General features: G+C 35.5%; 1 protein-coding gene across 1 annotated transcript in view; it reads right to left on the reverse strand.

Annotated features, from left to right (window-relative positions):
- Window positions 1-13371: 13371 nt before the first annotated feature.
- Window positions 13372-23921, reverse strand: part of pum2 (pumilio RNA-binding family member 2) — a 93596-nt gene continuing 83046 nt past the window's right edge. Inside the window, 2 exon segments of the mRNA XM_073852982.1 lie at window positions 13372-15813; window positions 15925-16117. Of these exon segments, the coding sequence (XP_073709083.1) occupies window positions 15682-15813; window positions 15925-16117 (325 nt within the window). The 3' untranslated portion in view covers window positions 13372-15681.

Raw genomic sequence — 23921 nt, forward strand, 5'->3', positions numbered from 1 at the left:
ACCCACGTATATGTCAGTTCATGTACCGGGCCAACAGATTGAGTTTATCAATCTATCATCGGCCCAGCCCCAGAGTCTTATGGGGGAAAAAGGGCAGGCGGCCGAACGATAGTGAGGGAGAAGTGAGAGGATCGTTTCCCTACGATCCCCTCTCCTATGTCGCGCATCACGTCTCCTCTGAGACCTACCCCTCCCAGGAGGAGGGTCTCGAGTGGCCACACAAACTGCCTGGTCCTGCCTGAGGGGCCAGGCTCCCCCCTGCGTTTGGGTGGGGATGAAGACCGGTGAGGAATAACAGACCCAAAAGATCCAAAAAGATCTAAGGGATCTAGTAGCTGCTAAGCACGCCTCCGCCTCCCTGAATTAGTCGCCACCGTCTCAACGGATGTACAGAATAATTCGGAAGGCGAGATTGGCCCATCGAGGAAAAGCACTTCTCTTTCTCCCCGATGTCTGCCAAATTCACCCACAAATCTGTGGTGTGAAACAGCTCAACCATCTCCACGGGTCTTTATCCTCCAGCAGATCAGCCTGGTAAGCCTGCAACACTGCCACTGTGTGCAGGCAGCACCAGACTGACCCGCTGCCGCGTATGCCCTCAGCGTCGACGCCACCCCCGCCGAGAGACAGCAAGCATATCCTCAGGCGATGGCACCGACGCCCCGCCATACTCACGCACTCACTCTGCATCAGCATAACTAACATGCTGATATAGATGAGTGCGGGCTGAATATGATTTATCCCATGCCCTCCCGATCTTATTATATAGATCAGGAAGGAATGGGATGCACATGGGGACTGGTCTGTTATGGCCAGGGAGAAATTGCTCATATAAACTGCTATGAGCAACCTCCCCCTGCACGTGCTTTAAACACAAATCAAGGCAGACCGCAGCGCGGTTCATAACAGACAACAGCTCATCATACACCGGGCAGGCAGGCTGTGAGAGCTCAGAAAATAACTTTTTTGCCCATAACAGCCACATCCTGCTCACCTGGCTTAAAACCAGTAGAGCACTTGCTGCTGTATCAAAGGATGTCAAAAAACAATACATCCTTCGCCCGCAGCTCGCCCTCATCAGCGGCTGACGAGCGTGAGAGATTACACGTCTCTCAACTCGTGAACGCGCTTCATCTGTAACCGCCACGGGCTCGTTCTCCATGCAGCCTCGGCTGCAACGGGACCAGAGCAGCGTAGAGCAGATAAATGTCCCAATTCCCTCGGGAAAAGGGACAAACGAGAGTGGAGTTTCCTCAGAGAGAAACTCTCACAATGAACGCGCTCTGTTCTCTCAAGAACAGAGCGCGCATGCTCTTCACCCAAACACATAACAAACAGGTTGTGCGCGTCATCTGGTGTCAGATTTCTCTGACACGGATCTGCACTCTTCCTGAACTGTTTACTCTAGGAATCATCATTCTACTCACGCTTAGAACAAGGTCAGTCTGAAGGACAAAAAGATGGTTGATGTATTCACAAGCGCCCCTTTTATACTAGGCGGCTTGTTATGATGTCATAGGCTGGCACCGGCCAATGTCAAAGTTCATTGTCGTTGTTCTATAAGAGCTTCAGAACCGGTTACACTGACGGCAGTTCCCATAGTGTCCACCAGGACGCAGCGTAGAGTTCCCTCCGGAAGGGAAGCTTCATTTTCCCATTACGAAGTTCATCTTTATCACCTTTTAGTTCCCCGACAACACCTCTGCTCTGACCAACAGCCACTGAACAAATAATCAGGTCCCAGATGGGTTCGTCACTTTTTAAGGTCACCCTGAAACATTTCCGTTGTGCTCCGTGCTATTTGCAGCACTTTTTTGTGTTCGCAGCGTTTCCGTATTTGTGTTTGCGTTGTGAGGATTTGCAGCGCCTGTGTTGTCAAACTGATGAAGATGTTTTTTTATTTATTTGTTGTCGTTTTTTCTGTTTGCATGTGTTTTCTTAAGTTGCAGCGTGTTGAGCTCTCTCGGCCACCGTACTAATGGTACATAAATGTTTGTGATTTGTGTAAAACTTAGGAAAACTTACAATCTGTTTAGTACAATTACAAAGTGTTTGTTATATATGTTTGGGGATATGTGTTAAATTGATTTGAGAAAAACTGTAACTCTAACCAATCATGTCTTTAGAATAGGCCTGTACATCTACACATGTTTGATGTATTTTTTTTCTTTCGTACTGTGCAATACTGTATTCACAACCACAAAAGCTTACAGTAAGAATAGTTTGGTTTCAGTCTTGTTTAATGTGAATTTTTCAACATCTCTTTGCCAATTACTTTCAAGTACAGAAATGTACATAGGAGCTAATGAAAGAAAAGGTTTAGGTTTTGAATAACTGTGTGTATATAATATCTAAAAATGTAATATTATGGAAAAAGTGTATGGAAAAGGTGTTTGCAACGTGAGTCAAATGTTTGCTTTTGGGATATGTTTGTGATATTTCGAATGCAGTGCTTCATTTTGCAATGAAGATGAGATGTGAGGCATTTTGCATTTTGTGTGTGCAATTCTTGGATTTGTGTGTGAAGTTTTTTTTTTTAAGTTTTGAAAATGTAAGCAGTTGAAAAAAAAAAAACTTTTTATGCTACAGTCAGGTTCACAACATATTTATAAAATACATTTTAACATTTATGTGTAGTTTATGTATGTTTAAAAAAAAAAAATCACACAAGTGTAAAGGTGAGAAATCTCAAAGGCATGTCACCAGTGAAAGCACATGTGGGTGTTAGATATTCCATCTGCATTTCTTTGAAATCAGCTCAGTTAAAATATTAACCAGATGTTGAACAGCAATATTTTCTCCAGAAAGACTTCTATTATCATTCCCCCTAACCTACAGTTTGCTTGTTTTAGTTCTTACAAGTTATGCTTCAGTATAAGAAACTGTTTGACACTGATAGCTGGTGAGAAAATAGAGCTGTATTTGGTAGTTCAATCCAGGGGAGAATAATATGCCATCTGGAAGAATCATCACATTCCACATTACAAGACGGAAGATTCAGAATTTATATCTTAAGTTATCCAACTTGTTAAATATAAATGAAACTATCTTTGTTAATTGTTTTTAATGTTAATTTAATTTGATCAATTCTTTTAAAATACTGATGTTTTTGACACTACTAATGGCAGGTATTGGATTGATTAAACGTGGGAACAGTTTATTTTCATTCAGGAAGTTTAAATATTAAACGCAGAAGTCGTCATCACTAACAAAAGTATCTGAGGTCCCCGTCTGCAGTCCAGCTTTGTGCTTCAAATCACAAATAAGTAATAAGCTGATTAAAAATAACAAATGAATTCCCTCAATGGAAAATAGAATGGTACATTCACACCCATACATGAGTCTCCTCTCAATTAGCGTCAGCTGGAAAGTTCAGTAAGAGGGTAGTGGAAGTGTAACTCAAATCCCTTTTAGTACTTTTATTACCAGCCATATGGAAAGAAACTCACCAAAGTATTAAATGCCTGATTTTTACCATCATATGGAAAAGTGATGACATTGTTCAGACAGCGTTTTTTTTTTTGACAGGCAGTCAAAAAACACAATTGTTGCCTTTATCAAACTGCTTTGAAGGTCCAGTCTTTATATCAGACAGAGTCAAACTTTCCAGAAGCTAAAATGTTAATGTTAATTTTTTGATTTTCCCCACCTAAGTATGAACATGTAAATTAGCTAATAAAATCTAGTACGGATATGCTTGAACTCCCTTGTTTTTCTGCACATTAAACATACGATGCAATGATGCGATTTACAATATTTTTATTCAACATGCAATGAGGTCAAGGACCAGCCCACTACTGACCTATGACATATTTATTTATTTATTTATTTTTTTTTATTTTTTTTTACTAGCCTTTGATTTACAGAAGTAACAATACAACCATACCTTTGAGAAAACAGAAATCATGTGGCAAAGTGATATAGACATGTAATGCGGTCAGGAGCTGCCTGGAACTGTTTGCTGTGCGTTTCGCTGAAAATAATGCACACCATTAGAACGTTTATCAGCCAATCAGATTCATGCATTCAATGGCCCGTAGTATAAGTAAAGAATAATTGACGACGGGCCATTGAATTCTTAGAAAATGATGCACACCCAAGGTGGTGATTCTGGTCGTGGCTGTTACACCTCGGGTGTGTATTATTTTTGTTGAACTTAACGGACCCAAGTCAATTATACTACGGTTACCATATATTTTAAGACATTTGTCCACTTTTTGTCCTTAAAATGCTATTGTGAGTAGGATTAATTTTTTACGCAGCTCATCCAGTGCCTTCATTGCTAATTCCAAAACGTCATTTTAGACCTTGTAACGACACTTGAGCCATTAATAGAAAACTAATGCAGTCAATAATGAAGTTTAGACAGACCGACAGACAGGAAGACAGACAGAAAGAGAGAGGGAGAGAGAGATTAAGCTTGTGAATTACCTCTCTCAATATGTCAGTATATTGGACCTGTTTTGCCTTGTTTTTGCCCCTGTCTCTGTTCCTGTTTTTCCTTATTTGGTCACGTTTCTGTCCTTGTTTAGTTTGATTGATTATTCCTCACACCTGTGTTCGTCCAATTACCCTTTGAATATAAGTCCCTGTCATTTCTCCCCTGTCGGGTCTACTTGTTGTTTTCCCTGTGTCTATCCCCAGTTCCTGTTGTGGTTTACCTGTGATTATTGAATTAAAGACTGTTTATGTTTACTCAGCGTCTCCTGCACGACTACAGCGAAGTGTGACAGTATGGGTCAAAATGATACATTTTTCTTTTATGCAAAAAAGCTTTAGGATATTAAGTAAAGATCACGTTTCATGAAGATATTTTGTAAATTTCCTACCGTAAATATATCGAAACTTAATTTTTGATTAGTAATATGCATTGCTAAGAACATCATTTGGACAACTTTAAAGGCGATATTCTCAGTATTTAGATTTTTTTGCACCCTCAGATTCCAGATTTTTTTAAATAGTTGTATCTCGGCCGAATATTGTCCTATCCTAACAAACCATACGTTGATGGAAAGCTTTTTTATTCAGCTTGTAGATTATATATAATTCTCTTATGACTGGTTTTGTGGTCCAGGGTCACATTTGTTCCGAGTGTTCCAAAGATGAATGAAGGTCTTACAGGTTTGGAATGACATAAGGATGAGTAATTAAATGAGTAGGATGTCTTTTTTTCTTCCGTCGATAAGAAATTATGTTTTTTTGAGGAAAACATTTCAGGATTTCTCTCCATATAATGGACTTCAATGGTGCCCCCAAATTTGAACTTCCAAAATGCAGTTTAAATGCAGCTTCAAAGGGCTCTAAACAATCCCAGCTGAGGAAGAAGGTTCTTATCTAGCGCAACGATTGCTTATTTTTAAAACAAACTCACTATTTATGTACTTTCTAACCTCAAACGCTTTTCTTGTCTATATTTTTGTGAACTCTGTTTTTTCCAGTTCAAGACAGTTAGGGTATGTCGAAAAACTCCCATCTCGTTTTCGTCCCCAACTTTAAAATCATACTACAATACATCGCTGCAGAAGTACCAACCAACGATTACACATACGCATCACAGAGCTAAGATGAGCATTTGAGGTTAAAAAGTATATAAATTGTCAATTTGTTTAAAAAATAACCGATCGTTTTGCTATATAAGACCCTTCTTCCTCCACTGGGATCATTTAGCGCCATTTGAAGCTGCATTTCAAATGCATTTTTGAAATTCAAAACTGGGGCACCATTGAAGTGCACTATATGGAGATAATCTTGGATGGCAAAGCGGTGAGTAAAATATCTATAAATTTTTGTTTTGGAAGTGAATGCTTTAATGACATAATTTTCAGTTTTGGGTGAACTATTCCTTTAAAACAAATACAGCGTTTCAGTGATGACTAAACTGAATGCCTCTAATTAGCCATTGAATTCATAAAATCAACAGAATAATGTGCAATTATTTATAATCCAAAACGCTGTAAAAATGTGTTAAAAGAAATATGATGCAACATTTTAATTTTCACTTTATTTGTGATAGATTTAATTTAATGGTACAGGGGCACTTTTGTCCAATCTGGTGGCATTTTTGTCCAAAGTCCCCATTATTTCCGATGAAGGGGAGAGTTCAAATCAAGTCACCACAATACAGATTGTGTCAAAGCAGCTTTACAGTATTAAATAAGAAAATAGTGTGTTAATAATGCAAAAGAACAATAGTAAAAACTAGGGCTGCAACGATAAATCGATGCATCACAATTCATGAATCAATTCCGAATGCATCACTAGAGAGAATCGATTCTGATCTTAGTTTTTAACAGCAGATTTTTAACCACACACTCAAATGCTCACAAAGAAAAGCTAAGAGTTTCGGAATGCTTTTACGATGCGAGATTAATGTAAACATAGCTCACTGTGAACACCCTTGAAATTCGCTTCAACCTTTTAGAACTTTATGTATGATCATTTTAGGTTTGTGTGTGTAAGGAATAGGAATTGTAAGATATGGCTGTTTTTAAAGCATGCAGTGCCATCTGCTGTTAAAAACTAAGCTCAGAATCGATTCGAGAGAAAATTGCGATGCATTCAGAAAAGCATGATGCAGAATCATGTCTCGATTCACAATGCATTAACTTATTTTTCCAGTCCTAGTAAACACTCAATTTTCAGTTAAAGTCAGTTAATCATTGATTCAGTGATGTCATCATCCTGCTCAATTCAGTTCAAATAGTACCTGTGCAGTCAAGTCGATGATATTACTGGTACTACTTTTTTTCTATACTTGTCAGTATAAAGGAAAGTACTTAAGTATAGTTTTAAATATATAGGTGCATAAATAGTAGACCTTTCTTATTTTTATATTAGAGTATATTAAGAGCACACTTGAATAAACTTTTGCTTTTTTTAATTTCATTTGTTATTTTTTTGTAAGGGAGATGAATACATGGGTGTTTTTAGCTTGTGTACAAATCAGAGGCAGTTAAAAATGGATTCCAAAAAGTCCCTTTTGCATATTTCTGGCCTTTTCTGTGTAATAAAATAAATACGGACAAACATGAAAGTCCAAGCATCCAGTAGTACTGAGACAAGATGCATAAGTGCACTTTCCTGTAGGATTTGCAGTTTAGGGTAGGCTCAAATTTACTCACCTTAATTGATGGATTACATGAGTAGATCTCTGAGAGCCCACCATCCAATTATAATCAGTCTCATAAATGCCTTGGTTTCATACCTCCTGGAAGTCTGATCACACTTACAGTCAGAGAGAAAACACAGCTGCCACAGTGAGCCCTTGAGCTTATTTTGCACTCTTATGCGTCCTTGAGTTATGGGATTGGCCAAAGAGGGAAAATTAGTACAAAAATACTATAAATTTAACTGGTGGACAGTGATAGTAGCTGTGTTAATGCATTGTAAAAAATGATGTGCGTCATTTACAGTATGTGATAAGTGTGTTTATGTGATCAGCAATCTGAGAGAACGTGTATAGAATGAAAGAAAGTAAACATCAGCTGGTTCTGGTATTTTTATTTTATTTTAATGAATACCTATGCAGTTTTTTTAAGCAGGTTTCTTAAACTGAACTTAACATATTTGGAGACATATCATTTGGAAATGAATGATGTTCAAAAGTCATACTCATGTTTATATATGTATCTGAGAAATTTCACTGAAGTTATTTAGCAGCATAAATCACACAATATGGTATTCTCACTCAGGAGGTCTGGAATAAAATCAGTGGAACAAATTTGTGCAATATATTAGTGTTATCTCCAAGGAAACTGGACTGGCTCTTAAAAACAACCATCACTTCCAAAAACATTTGTCTCTTTGAAATGCAGCTGTCTTCATAAGTAATGTCCAGTTTTGGCTTAGTGAGTGTACATACTCCAAACACAACACTGAACATTTAATGTGGTTCTGCAGTAGGTTACTATGACAACAGGAGAAGAGTTTCAGGACTTAAAGAGCTCTTAAAGGGATCTTTACCCCTAGCTGGAAGACACTTCACAACAGCGATCTCAGATTCGGTCTGATACAGCTGACGATTTATCTTGATAAAATTGCTTGATGAATGACTCATATATGCGAGAACTAATTTAACCTATAAGAATTTAGTCCAATATATACGCTATATTGCCAAAAGTATTGGGACACCCCCTCCTAATGAACTGGTTTGACTACTTTCAGTGTTGGGCAGTAGCGTCGCTACAAGTAGTGACGCTACTAGCTTAACTACATTTCTCAGTAGCGTGGTGGTAGCGTCGCTGTTTTCTGAATCAAATAGCTTTTCAGTAGCTAAGCTATTATTTTGATCAAGTAACGCGGTAGCGTCAACAAAAGCTACAAGCTATATGTTGTTCTATACTTTAAGCTCAAATCGGAAATATAACTGCTACGGATCACTGATCCTGGGTCAGTAAGCGACGCCACCGCCACTAAACCTCGTGATGCCATTGGCTCATTAAACTGTCAGTCAAACCGTATTATTCCTCCCGCCTCTCTCGTGAATGAAGTGCGGCACGCAGTTTGAAGCATCTCAGCGTGTTTGCAGACTTGAGGTAAAAAAAGAAGTGTTGATTGAAAGTACATTTATAAAGGCTAATGTTTTTTTTTTTTTTTTGCATTCGAAGATATGAGAAAAGTGTGTCTTAGTCTAGCACTGGTTGTCGAGACTTTTGTTGTCGATATTTTAGCTAAATGTCAGAAAAAAACTGACCGCCCACATAGCAACAGAAAACTGTATAATCTGCAATGCTAGTGATGGGCGCCTTGATTTTAGTATTTGAAGCAGGCTAGTGCTCTGGGAAGATCTCAAACTCAGAAGTACAAGATGGGCAGAGAGTGGGTGTCAAATTCATGGCGAAAGGCAAAATATTTCGGTTCGTTAGTAAAAACAAACAAACAAAAAACGTCCAGGTTCCATAGCAAAATAAGAATGAAACCGTGTTCTAGTCTAAACGAATTATAATAATCTTTGCTAATATTCTGAATACTTCAAACTGCTTTGGACTTTGCAGCAGCAAATTATGCCTTTACTATGACCAACATGACAGAATATGATATTCAGCTGTTTGGTCGCGCTGGTGTCTTACGTGTCTTACGCGCACACTATGTTCATTTGAAAAATAAAACACAGTCACCCAAAAGTTACACTAGTCAATTTAAATAGTGTGTATAACATGCAGTTCAGCATGACCACCGGTCCTGTGGCACATTTTTGCTCATCATGATATTTTCCGTCGACGTGCATGAAGTACAAAGCTTACCCAATGCATAATAATTTTGCTTCAAATACATTGCAGATATGGAAACATTTGTATTTGTGGCAAGAGAGGTAGTCTACATAAGCCCATCTTTACTTTCACATTTAATTTGTTTTGGATTGTTTAGGCAAATTTATTTATTTATTTATTTCATCATTGTTCTGTTCTGAATAAGATTAAAGTTAAAGGATTTGTTGTGGAGTGAGGGAAATAATGTCATAACATTATGCTGTAGGCCTGTTTATTTCAAAATATAATAAAATGTGACCCTGGACCACAAAACCAGTCTTAAGTCGCTGGGGTATACTTGTAGCAATAGCCAAAAATACATTGTATGGGTCAAAATTATTGATTTTTCTTTTATGTCAAAAATCATTAGGAAATTAAGTAAAGATCAAGTTACATTAAGATTTTTTGTAAAATTCCTACTGTAAACCTATCAAAATGTAATTTTTGATTAGTAATATGCATTTTTAAGAACTTAATTTGGGCAACTTTAAAGGTGATTTTCTCAGTATTTTGATTTTTTTGCACCCTTAGATTCCAGATTTTCAAATAGATGTATCTCGGCCAAATATTGTCCTATCCTAACAAACTATACACCAATAGAAAGCTTATTTATTGAGCTTTCATATGATGTATATATATCTCAGTTTTGTAAAATTTAACCTTATGACTGGTTTTGTGGTCCAGGGTCACAAATGTGACTTATAGGCCTAGCCGCTGTGACCTGTCGGTTAAATTTTTACGTTAATGCATTTTACCTTCTGCAAACGAAAATAGCCGCTTGATTCGGTTATATATTCTTACTGTCAGTTAACAAATTTACAATAGAATTTAGCTTTGCTTCCCAGATAGTAACAGAGTCTGGGCCAAATCTGGCTTACATTCCACACTTGTCTTTTATTCACAGTCTTGACTGCAAAAGTTTGTGTTTGTGTTTTTATTTTTGTATTTGTTATGTACTATAGATTCTGACAATTAAAAAAATCAGGCTCCTGTATTCATGAAATCAATCACTATCTTTGTTCAAACACGGCAGTAAATTAAAGTGCTGTTTTTGTGCGGTCTGTCATATTTTAGTCGCTATATACAACAAATCTACAGCGCTTCCTTTAGGCTATTTATTACGAAGCTGTCAACACTGTAAACTCTGACGACATGCAATCAGTTGACGAACACCCATCCATATATAGACTATGTTATTCAATAATATGTATAAAATTATTTTATTTACAAATTTTGTGTTTTCCCTGTTTTATTCGTTTAATATTGTGAGACTGGTGCCATTGCTTTTTTGTTTTTATTTTTTTCAAGAAAGAATTCAACCCCCCAGAATATGAGATAAATCCAGCCCTGTACATGATACAGATTTTTGTTGCCAAATTGGTTTGGAAGAGTGGTTGAATAAACAATTAAACTGAACTTGCATGCCTGTATGACTGACAATTTAATTGATCACTGAGAGAGCACTGACTTTGTATGATGTTGGTTCAATAGAAAAATGAAATAAAAATTAAATTAAATTAAAATTAAATTAAATTAAAAAATAGCTTAGATGTAGTGAACTACTTTTGCCATGATGCTGTAGCTTAGCTTGCTACATTACCAAAGGCTGTAGCTTTAGTGTAGTTAAGCTTCATTTAATGAAGAGTAACTGTTAGCTTAGCTCACTACATTTTCCAAGTAGCTTGCCCATCACTGACTACTTTAGTCATTTCCATGAGTACAAATCTTAATGTTTAAGCATATAATGATATTCTAGGGAATTTCGTGCTTCTTATTTTATAGCAACAGTTTTGAGCCTCTGTGTATAAGGCAAAGTTCTAGAATAAATGATTAAGTCAATGTGAAAGAACTTGACTGGTCTGCATAAAGCAAAGTCCTAAACCCAGCTGAACACCTCTGGTGTGACTTTAAATGCAGACCTTGAGCAAAAAACTCACCAAACACCAATGTCTTGTACATATGGGTACAGTCATTTTAGACACTTCCGAAACGGTTGCAACAGAGATAGAAATACAATTTTTAAATACATGAATAACGTTTCCATCTTTGTTGCCACAGCTTTGAAAGTGCCTTTTGTCTTCTAAAGGAGGAGTGTCCCAATACTTTTGTCCATATAGTGTATGTACAAGTCATTGGTTTTTGGTTTTGGAGTTTTTGGCGCAAGGTCTGCATTTGAAGTCACTGAAGGTGTTCAGCTGGGATTAAGACTTTGCTTTATGCAGACCAGTCAGGTTCTTCCACACTAACTGAATCAATCATTTCCTTTTGAACCTTGCCTTATACACAGAGGCATGGTCCTGTTAGAATAGAAAAGAGCCCCATGCAAACTGTTGCTACAAAATTAGAAGCACACAATGCCCAAAAGAATATCATTACATGCTTAAACATTAAGATTTATACTCATGGAAATTACTAAAGTAGTCAAACCTGTTCATTGAAATGGGGTCCCAGTACTTTTGGCAATGTAGTGTATGTGAGAAAGCAATTCTTTCACTTTTTAACATTTATTTCTTGTCAAGTGGTGTTACCACAGATCTTTTAACTGTTCATCCTTAGTTTTTATACTTTGAAAAGTGTGTAGGAAAAAACTAGTGTAAAAAAACATTTATTCCAATATACTGTTAATCAAATGCTGTTTGATTTGTAAGTTGAAACAGTAAAGCCATGTTTTCTCTTCAGATATTTTGAACAAAGTCATTTATGGTCAAAATGTAATAACCTGGCTGGCACTGTAAGTAATGTACTTAAAGACCACTGTCTTATGGTAAAAACTCAGCAAACTAGCGCCATCTGGTGAGAACCTTTAAATTTTATCAGTAACTTTACTGATTTCAAGCAGGAATAGCTTACCTGTTGTAAATGAGCTGTGACCAAGTGCCTTCACCCACAGAAGTGATCTACAATGCATTTAAGAAAATAGCACAACAAAGAATATAAAAAATAATGTTTCTCAGGTGAATTAAGAAGCCTGACAAAATTCTGCTTGACAAAAACGCCAATATCACTCCAAAGCTTCTAAGAATAGTAACACAACCAAAACAGATGTACCACCGTTTCATCAGAGTTCAAACAAAAAGTCAGCATGTAATTTCAGTGTCAGCGCTAAAGTTTTGTGTACATTTCTTGACAGGGTAAAACCTATGGATCAGCTTCGGAGAAAGAAGTTTGTTTGTTAGAGCGAATATTTGCTGTCGAGACTAGATTTTTTTTTTCCAATTAAGGTTATCAAACAAATTATTCCAAAAACAGAATACAGGTGTTTTATACATGTAATTTATTGCCTTGTGCTCTCTGCAAGCTGCACCATACATGTTTTTCCCCCATGTGCATTCACACTTCTCCCCAATAGAAGACTTTAAAAAATATATATTTTATTGTCCATTGTTTATTAAAATCTTTTTGCTTACACAGTTTGATCCCATATTTCCTCGTTCCTTGGTCATCTTTACCATTATTAAATGTCTTAGAAGGAGAAGGCAAGATCATAAGAATTTATGCATTCATAAAATGTAGGTTGATTTTTTTTTTAATTCATGAGATGAATACGTTTTTCGTTAAAAATGATTTAAAATGCCAGAGTTTCTAAAGCAACTTATTCTGTAACTTAAATGTTAATTCTAAAGATTTTTGAAAATTCGACCTTGGACTCTGCACGAGAGTGCCCACTGGTTTGAAGTATGAATTTAAAGAACAGAATTTACATACGTGGAAAGTCCCATAAGATTTAAGAAGTGAGAATTGTTTCATTTTTTTTTTTACAAAACATGACAGCACACGAGAAGAGTTCCTAGTCTGTTTTCATATGAGGTCCACGGTTTTAGTCATTTGAGGCATGTTACACCTAGAAACAGTTTTGTACATTTACTGTTACAGTCACGGACTGTTAGTGGAAGAATGGCATTTAATAATTTTAGCAAAAGTAACATTCCAAAGTTGGTTAACATAACTTATTAAATTTTTAACCTTTCGTAAGTTGTTTAATTCAGCTTAATAAATGTTTTGTATAACATTCGACAGCACCCCACAAACATTTCAATGAGGAATACTTAGCCAGAAATATTCCTTTCAGCTGTTAATAAGGGTGATGTATTTAGAGTGAATAATAGAGCTTCAGACACTTAAATCAAATGTTAGAAGAACAGTTTAATCATACATAGTCACAATTCTGCTTCCAAAAAAAAAAGTTTATCTAACATCTGGAAATGTACATAAGGCCACCAGAAAATGTACATGACTTTGACAGTGTGACAAAACTCATATGTTCATATTTATATAATTGACAATATCTTACAATTATTTTGCTTACAAGTTAGTGGCTGCTCCAAAATACAGCACTCCTTTATACAAAAATAATTCTTGTCCTGTGAAATTTCCATGGTAGCAGGTAGAACCAAAGACAGCCCCATGTTTTTTTTTTTTTTAAATTCATAAATTTTGTTATTTTATTCAACTGCCACATGTCAAAATGACTGTTAACAGAAGGTGTCACTGCTCCAGGTACATAAAGAGGCTGACCTTTTCCAAGAACTGATTAAAAACAAAACCATCTTGAGATTGTGATGCATAAAAAGGTTTTTTTTTTTGTTTTGTTTTTTTAAAATAACGCTTGTTCAAAGAAAACTGTATACATTATATTCAAAGGGAAAGGAGTGATGAATATTCACACATCAAAATGCACATTTTTGAATTTTCTTCCCCAAAAAGTGTAAAAGACATTCCATTTACAGCGTTAACGTTTACAAATGTACAACTGTACAGACAAAATAAAAGCAAATCACTACGCAATATAGCAAGGCCTGTCCAACATCACAACTAGATTCTTTTTTCTTCTATTTAACTAATAAACTTACACTTAATAACTCCACATATACTACACATATTCTACATTTATCCATATGAAGCAAAGGAACAAAAGCCATTAATATATTAGCCATACAGAAAAAATTGTGCAGCAAAAGACGGCAGCCCCACATCCATTCTCTGAAAAGTACACTCTTGCACATTCTCAATCTACACACTGCTGAATGCTGCAAATTTGATCCTACCCCACAATGTCTCACGTTCATAAAATCAGTTCTGTCCTATTTGCTCTGAAGCCAAACAACTCCAAGGACAGGAACGTCACCCTCCAACGTATCCACTTTGCCCAGGAGAGTGTCATCTAAAACTCAAGAGCCGTCTCCCCCCACAACCGAAAAACAGCAACAATTTAATATTTATACTTGTACATGAAGATGCTATACATTTTGCCTAAGCTATTACAATGTAAAGAGATGATAATCAGTACACAACCATACTGTTTCTAGGGCAGTGTTTAAAAAAAACTACTCAACAGACAGAAGTTCCACAGACATGATGACAAAGAAAAATCATTCCATTAAAACATTAAATCCAGACACAGCATGCCAAATCTCCCCACCCCTTGCACGTCTCGCATACCTCCCACGCACCCCTAAATGGAAAAATTCCAGGTATCGGTCTAACTCATAGCTGTGTAGCTGTGTAAAATGCCAGGTGCACTGGTGTCCTTACACTTCATTCGAAACATAATAGTGAACCAAGATAATAGCTGTGTGCAACAGACTTGGTCAGTAGGGTAAATAGTATACTGCAACAACACGCTCGAGAACAAAAAAAACAACAAAAAAACGTAGCAGTTAATCAAATAAGGAGCGCACATGAGGGAAGGAAAGAAGAAGAGAGATGGCAATTGCAGCCACTTCGAACCACTTTTGAATGATACAATCCTCATTTAAAGGTAGCAAACTCTAGGCAGCAAAGCTCTATGATTGGTTGAGAATATCTTAATGCAACTAACTCAATGGCATGGCAGATGGAAGTGGTCGTCTACAAGCAAGATTTTTTTTAAGACCAAGCTGACTGGTTCATTATTTTTTTCATCAGCAGACTTGGCATGTGTACCATCAGGCTAAAACAGGGCTTAAATGTACCACACTTCTTAAATGTGCCATTAAGAAGTATGGATATAAAAACAAAAAGAAAAAAGAAAAAATCAAAAAGGGTCACTAAGTTTGGCCTTATAAAGTCACTTGCTGGTGTAAATTGTAAGAACTGTAAATTTTCAGCAAACATTTCTTTTTCTACAGAGAATGTACAAGGTAAAAAATGTACAAGATATTTACTAGAAAATAAAGAAACAGTCAGTTACATCAATTACATCATAAACAAGGGTGTTGTGCTTTATCCAGGAAACAGCTTACAGACCATGCACACTGTAGGTAGGGGGGAGGTGGAGGTAACAATGGGGACTGCACCAGGGTCTGGTCAGACGTCTCAGCATTCTTAGGTGAAGCCTACTTCTTTTCTTCTTAATTTTTTTGGTAAAACCCCTAAAGGGTATAAACTCCACGGTGGAGATGTCCATAACAGACGTGGTTTTGAGGGAAAGGGGCATGGGTTGGGTGCGAGGCCCCTACATTAGGCCATTGGTGGGGCCTCCAATAGGGCCTAGGTCTGACCCGCTCTTCATGTAGTACTTCTCCAACTTAGCCAGGATGTGTTTTCCATATGTGTATTTACGAAGAGTGGCAATATGGGGTCGAATCTGGAAGTGACAAATCAGCAACGGTTTAGAATACTGCTTGTGATGATTATTTGTTATTAAATTTTTTTACAATTATTATTTTACTGATGCGACATCATTTTGTGCTTATACCTTGTGCATGATGATCTTGCGCTGGGCGGGTTCAGCCATGTCAATCATTCTTTGCACTACATAATTTGCATACTGGTCCTTCATCATGGTGTAGAGTGCACTGTGAGGGCCATCCTTCTGACAACAGACTTCATCGATCAGCAGGGCCCTCTCTGCACGGGACGAATGAATCACACACTTCTCTACAACATTACTACAAGAGACATACAAAAACAAAATAAAGGGAAATTTTTAGTTTTCAGATGACCAAAGCCATGACCAAAGCTGCTGAAGAGGCAGCTTTTGTTTTTGAAGAAAATGCGCCCGGCGATCTATGTTTGTGCGAATCATTCATGATACAGCGTCTCATACAGCAGAAATGAGTGTAAGGTTTTTTTATGCATCTCTGCAAATCACCTTTCTTAATAATGTGTTAGTTAGCAAGTTTCGCAGCTAAACGTGGCTAAAGTAAACATTACAGCTCATCACCCCAGGGCAGAGAAGGGCAGGGTGAGCAGAGCACATTAGCATTTAAAGGCAAATGCAGCAAAACAGCTCGCTGTGAAAAAGGCTGATTCTGACAAGGTAAAAAGGGTGTTTTTTACACTACCACTGTGGAATTTTAAGTATGTTATACTTCTCATTAATTAAGACCCTAACAAATCATATCAACTTGTGAAAAATGGGCATCCGATGACCCCTTTGAAACAAAAACCTCCAAAATCTGAATGTAGTAGAGATGAAACAGTTACAGGTTGGACAATAAACTAAGATGTATGGAAGTTTTTTCCTAACAAAATTAAAATGAAAATTCAAATGCCTAAAAAGATCAAATAATAAATCAAAATCTCAAAACAACAACTCAAATGATAAATCAAATGCTCAAATTAATAAATAATAAATCAAACTCTTAAAATGGCTTCTCAAATGAGAAATCAAATGTTCAAATGCGATTTCATTTTCTCATTTGGGGAAGCATAAACTGTATCAAATCAAATTAAAAATCTTTTGTATTTTATATTTAATTTTCATTATTAACCCAGTATAAACCTGTCATAATTAAATCTATAATTCAGTGCTCAAATCATAAATCAAATGCTCATACCGACATGACAAATAGTAAATCAAATTCTCAAACCAACATCGCAAATGGCAAATCAAATGCTCGTACGGACATCGCAAATGATAAATAAAATACTCAAACGGAAACCGCAAAAGGCAAATCAAATTCTCAAAGTATAAATCAAATGCTCAAATGGACATCGCAAATGATAAATCAAATGCTCAAATAATAAATAAAATACTCAAACAAAAACCGCAAAAGACAAATCAAATGCTCAAATTATAAATCAAATTCTCAAATGATAAATAAAATACTCAAACAGAAACCGCAAAAGGCCAATCAAATGCTCCGATTATAAATCAAATGCTCAAATCGACATTGCAAATGATAAATCAAATGCTCAAATTTTAAATTAAATGCTCAAATGAAAACAGCAAAAGGCAAAACAAATGCTTAAATGATCAATCAAATGCCAAAACCGAGACCGCAAATGGCAAATCAAATGATCAAATGGACATCGCAAATGATAAATCAAATACAAATGAGGAGTGTCAATCAAGCATAGTGAGGGCGGAGCTTTAAGACGCGACGAGCAAGATCACGAGTAAAATCTTTGCTTGACAGGAGCGAGCTGCCATCAAAACCTGCCACAAAGATGAGTGTGAACGAACATACAATGGGACCCGGGTATCTTTCTATTGTTTTGGCACCTTCTACAATATATAATTCCTTCATTTTTACCCCAAATGCAGCGAGTCCTGCTACAGCGTGAACCACAACGGTATGCACGATAGGTCAATATTTAACATTAACCAAACGCTTTTTACCTGCCTCAAGATCTCTCAGTTTACACTCCATTCATGCACTTGAGCAAACAAATTCTACACTTATTTACCTGTTCTACATTCTTTTACTTTGTTTTTACCCTATTTTATTCCCTTCTTTTAATCCATAATGGAGTGCACATCCTGTTAGGGCACTGTTTACAGCCATCGGACGATCCGATTGATGGACGTGATTTTAAATATTAAATAAATGCACCAAATCTTTTAAATGTGAACTAAACCAACAGAAAAAAAGGAGAAGTCTGGAGATGGACGTCTTGGGTAAGGATGGTGGATAATACTAAATTTAGCATATTGTGTATTTATTTGGGGTGTGACTCATGAGACGAGACATGATACTGGGTTCACGAGAAAAAGATCAGATTTTTAAACTTTTTTTAAAGAAACGCTCAATGATGAAATATATAAGGAGACAATAGGGAAAAATTTTATTCAACTGAAAAACACTAAAAAAAAAAAACGTAGGTGCATTTTGATATGAACTTGTACTTTATGAAGTTAAACTTCTATTTTAATGAATTATATGCAGTAATAAACATGTAAACCAAAGTTGCATGATTCTGGATAAATTGAAAAACTATTTTCTTTTATAAATTGGAAATACTTTTTTAAAACGTGCAGTTGTCGCCACCTCCTGGCGGAAGAGGATAAGCCTTACAATACATACATGTTAAGATATGTGTTTTATTCCAGTACTTATGTTATTTAAATGTCTATAACAAAGTAATAATGATTATTATTTGGTTTAGTTTGTGTTGCTCTTTCTGAATCAGCAGCAGCAAGAATGCAGATTTGAATGTCTTTAATACCTTAACATCGTAAGCGTCAGTGGAGTGTGTGAAACAGTTGTAATAGACACCGCTGAATCGTTGTCATTCAGGAATAAGATCGCGTGCCATGAGATCTCGTCAAATCCCTAGTATTTATGTTAAAGAAAATTTCCATCTTTCATGATAGCATCCCACAGAACACCCATTATGAAGCCCCACATTCATATTTTTAAATCAGTTGGACAGATAACCTCAAACTGGTGAACAGATTCAAAAACCTCCAAACAAATCTGTTATCAAACATGTGGTACTTCATTCATGTTTCATTTGACACAGTATTTGTCAGTAACACAGTTGACAAAATAATGAATCAAATGTTATTTTTCATTAATGTTAATGTTAATTTTCATTAGAGCTTAAGCTTGCCAAATAATTAATGTAGCACATTAAGGGATATATTATTCAACCTCCTAGTTTATTCATTTAAAAAGTACTGATACTGATTTCATGATTTTTTGGCTGATATGAAATGTACCCCTAAATAGAACACCGGCGCTTATTGCCACGGGACGTGCTCTGTATTAACTCTATTACATAAAGGGAATAAAATATAAGGTACGGTACAGGTAAATAAGTGTAGAAATTGCACTGTCTGTTTGCTCACGTGCATGAATCGGAGTGTAAACAGTGAGATCTTGAGGCGGTTAATGTTGAATATTGACTTATCGTGCTTACCGTTGTGGTTCACGCTGTAGCAGGACTCGCTGCATTTAGGGAAAAAAAAGTAATTATATATTGTACAAGGTGCCAATTTAATAGAAAAAGACCCAGGTGGTACTGTATGTTCGTTCACACTCATCTTTGTGGCAGGTTTTAATGGCAGCTCGCTCCTGTCAAGCAAAGATTTTACTCGTGATCTTGCTCGTCTCGTCTTAAAGCTCCGCCCTCACTATGCTTGATTGACACTCCTCATTTGTATTTGATTTATCATTTGCGATGTCCATTTGATCATTTGATTTGCCATTTGCGGTCTCGGTTTTGGCATTTGATTGATCATTTAAGCATTTGTTTTGCCTTTTGCGGTTTTCATTTGAGCATTTAATTTATAATTTGAGCATTTGATTTATCATTTGCGATGTCGATTTGAGCATTTGATTTATAATTTGAGCATTTGATTGGCCTTTTGCGGTTTCCGTTTGAGTATTTTATTTATCATTTGAGAATTTGATTTATAATTTGAGCATTTGATTTGTCTTTCGCGATGTCCATTTGAGCATTTGATTTGCCTTTTGCAGTTTCCGTTTGAGTATTTTATTTATCATTTGCGATGTCCGTACGAGCATTTGATTTGCCATTTGTGATGTTGGTTTGAGAATTTGATTTATTATTTGTCATGTCGGTATGAGCATTTGATTTATGATTTGAGCACTGAATTATAGATTTAATTATGACAGGTTAATACTGGGTTAATAATGAAAATTAAATATAAAATACAAAAAATTTGGTAACACTTTCTATGAAGCCCGTATTTATAATACATTATAAGGGTATTCTTAAGGCATTATAATGAATGCATAATGCATTATAAAAAACCTTATAATATGTTATATCATCTCATGAGTATTCATAAAAACAGTTTTAATGTATTATAATTTTTACTTATTTGTGGTTATAGCTTTTAAGAGTATGATTACCTCCTCATAGTTATAACGTATTGTAAGTCTCATATCTTGCCATTTTGCTCATGTCACTTTACTTAAAGCATACAAAGACCACTTATAAGTAATTATAATAATATTTCCCAAAGAACCCCTAAGATCAGGCATCAGATCAGATGAATGTTTAATGACACATTTGTATTATCAGTTTGATTATGTTGATGATACCCTTTAGACAGCTTTTGATAAGTAACTCTGCAACTCCATGTCAGCCAGCAGTAATTATCATTAATAGTATGCTAAATATATGCTAACACTAAATTTAGATGTTTTCCCCAAAAATAAACTATTATATTATTTTATATGTAACTTTGCAAGTACATGAACCTTCTACATAGCCTAACCTTAACCTAAGTCTACTAATACTCTAAAGAGTGTTAGTTGAAATGTAGTTGGAAAGTTTAAGCTTATACTAAGTAGAATAAGTGGACCATCAAAATAAAATGTAATATAATGTAAAAAAATAAATGTAACATGATATAGTCCATTATAAATTAAGTAGATTTAATATGGTGTCCATTGAGTGTTATAAATAATCATAATCTTAAAAGTTATAACCTCAAATACTCAAGTATTATAATGTATTATAATTGTTGTTACGATTATTCATGAGATGGTATAACATATTATAAGTTTTTTTATAATGCATTATGCATTCATTATAATGCCTTAGAAATACCCTTATAATGTATTATAAATACGGGCTTCATAGAAAGTGTTACCAAAAATTTTTAATTTGATTTTTGATACAGTTTATGCTTCCCCAAATAAGAAAATGAAATCGCATTTGAACATTTGATTTCTCATTTGAGAAGCCATTTTAAGAGTTTGATTTATTATTTATTAATTTGAGCATTTGATTTATCATTTGAGGAGTTGTTTTGAGATTTTGATTTATTATTTGATCTTTTTAGGCATTTAAATTTTCATTTTAATTTTGTTAGGAAAAAACTTCCATAAAGATGACCAAATACTTTAAGGAAGCTGGAAACATTTCCTAGTATAGTGATCAAAATATAATTCAAATATCATTGGTTATTATCTATGAATTGAAATACATAAACAGTATTACTTGGATTTAACTTCAAATACAGCATTTGGACTGAACCACTTCTACTTCTGCAGCACAAGATGAGAAAACTTTTTTTTTGGTAATCATTTTCTGGTCATGAGTCATCACAGTCTGCTTTTGCAATATATTTCCTTTTGTGTTCGTTTACACTGGCAGGGTTTCTGCAGATATGAACAAGTGAAATTTAAGACTTTTTAAGACCTTTTTAATAACACCTTATATGAAATTTAAGACCGAAACCTGTAATGGAAAAAGATATTATATTACATGCATATGTAATATTTAATGTGTTTAATGTAAAAAGTAAAAACAAATTTCATGGCTGTCATAAATTAAATTTATTACTATGATATACAGTGAACTTTTCATATCAGCAGATACTATTCCACACAAAATATCCCCATAAAAGTACCACTAGAAATATCTGATGTAAAAAAAAATTCTGAAGCAATATTTTCATCAGTGCTCTATTAGCTTTTACATCTTAAATCTGCATATTTGATTTACCTTTATAAAGGCCTTTTTTTTTACTTTTGAAATGTATGCATTACCTTTGAAATTTATTTTATGAATTAATCAATAAATTCTGAATGGCTGTTAGCAGTGAGATTACATAATTTACACTGCAAAATTAAAAGTGAGATTAATGTTTTAAATACATTTATTGATTTATAAATATATACATTAGAAATGTTGGGTGTGGAGGCATACTTTTAAACACACTAAACTACCAGCAGGAGGCGGTAAGTCACTTCATGAGCGAGTTATAACTGATTCAAAGAAACCCTGAATTATAGCAAAACGTGGCTAGGACAATGCTTCTAAGTAACTACTTGACTAACTACTTTTTTATTGAGCTAAAATTAATGTAACATTTGTAATTGTGAGAATTTTCAGCAAAAAGCTCACTTGGTATATTACTGAACTATATCGTGTTATAAATAAACTATACATTTGAAATTTTTACCTCAGTGTGTTTCTTTAGAGTGCTGTTACATTCATTTGTTTTAAAGTATGTCACAAATAGACCAGAAATACACTATCCATTATCAATTTCTGTTTACGTTGAATGTATTAAAATGTGAATCTTTCTTGCCTTTCGATGCTTCGCTAGTTGTTTTTGTCACTTCAGTTTTAATCAGGCGGTTTGTTCGGTCGGGCAAGAAAAAAAAAAACATTTTAAAAGTATTTTGAAGGCTGGCGATCAGCTAGCTCGACCTATATTTCTTCTTATTATTGATAACATTATATACAGAAAAAGGTCGTTTGACCTGTATTCTGCTACTGCGATTCTGAAGACGCAGTAACTTCCACAGAGGGAGAAAAAAATCTAGTTGTTAGCAAATGGCCTTAGCCAAACAACTTCTGCACAATCCGAGTGATACTCGCGCCAATAACAGAAAGCTGATTGGCTATTGCATGTTGGTCTCATTTGTAGTTTAAATACAGCAAATTATATTTGCAATAGTGAAATAAAGAACTACAACACCACGGAAACAACAAAAAGAGAATTTAAATGAGCATTAGAGGTAGCGTTACATGAACATCGGAAAAATAAGACCTGTGTAAAATTATTTAAGACCTAGAACAGCTAATTTAAGACTTTTTAAGGCCTAAAATTTTGATTTTTAAATTATAGACTTAAGACCCCGTGGAAACCCTGACTGGTTTTTGAAACAGCGCCACCAGTATCATCCTTTTGTGCAATACAGGCCTGATAGTGGAAAAAATTCCTGAGCCTGAACTTTTTTTTCCCTTGCCCCCGAGGTGAGTGGGGTGGAGGTACTATGTATGCGACGCACTTTTAACACATAACTTGTTGGTTCAGTTCAGTCAGATAAAGGTTTTTCACAAAAAAAAGCTTATAGATTGGCATTTCAGCCTTTATCCCATTAAAATGAATAAATCAAGTATATAATGCATAACATTTATTTAAAACAATGTCCTAATTGTTTAGATTTTTAGAAAGCATGTGTTTGCATAAAAAACATTGGTCGAGATTTGCAATAATCTGACCAAAAACAGCTAAAAAATTGGACGTGCAAATTAATTCTATGTCACGAGGGGGCGCTTTAGGAGCGCTGAAATATTACGGTTTCCCTAAGAATGGCTGAAAGCAAAGCAGCATTAACGCTGTTTTATCAGTCATGAAATGAAAATGCCAACGACACGTTTCTGAGGACAGTCGGTTCCCTTCAGATACATTCATATAAAGACAACAGTGCCGCGTTTTGACTTTGAAACGTGCAGTGAGCATATTTATTCAATGAAATCATTGCCTCTTAAAGTTTAATCCAGCTCTATCGCGATTCTCGTCTTTCCGTCCCCAACTGTAAGACCTCTTAAAATAATTAATCCTCTTCTTTTACTATTTAAAATATTTACCACTTTTTATGGCCTTAAATTTGATACAACTAAATTGAGGAGTTTTAAGGACCCCATGAGCCCTCTACATCAGGATAGCCCGTCGGGCAGCCGGTCAAATAATGTTGGTAGCCCGACTGGTAAACACAATAGCTCCGGGACGTCGGGCTAGCGATTTTGCGAGCC

Source organism: Garra rufa, chromosome 13, assembly GCF_049309525.1.
Source record: "Garra rufa chromosome 13, GarRuf1.0, whole genome shotgun sequence".
NCBI classification, from domain to species: Eukaryota; Metazoa; Chordata; class Actinopteri; order Cypriniformes; family Cyprinidae; genus Garra; species Garra rufa.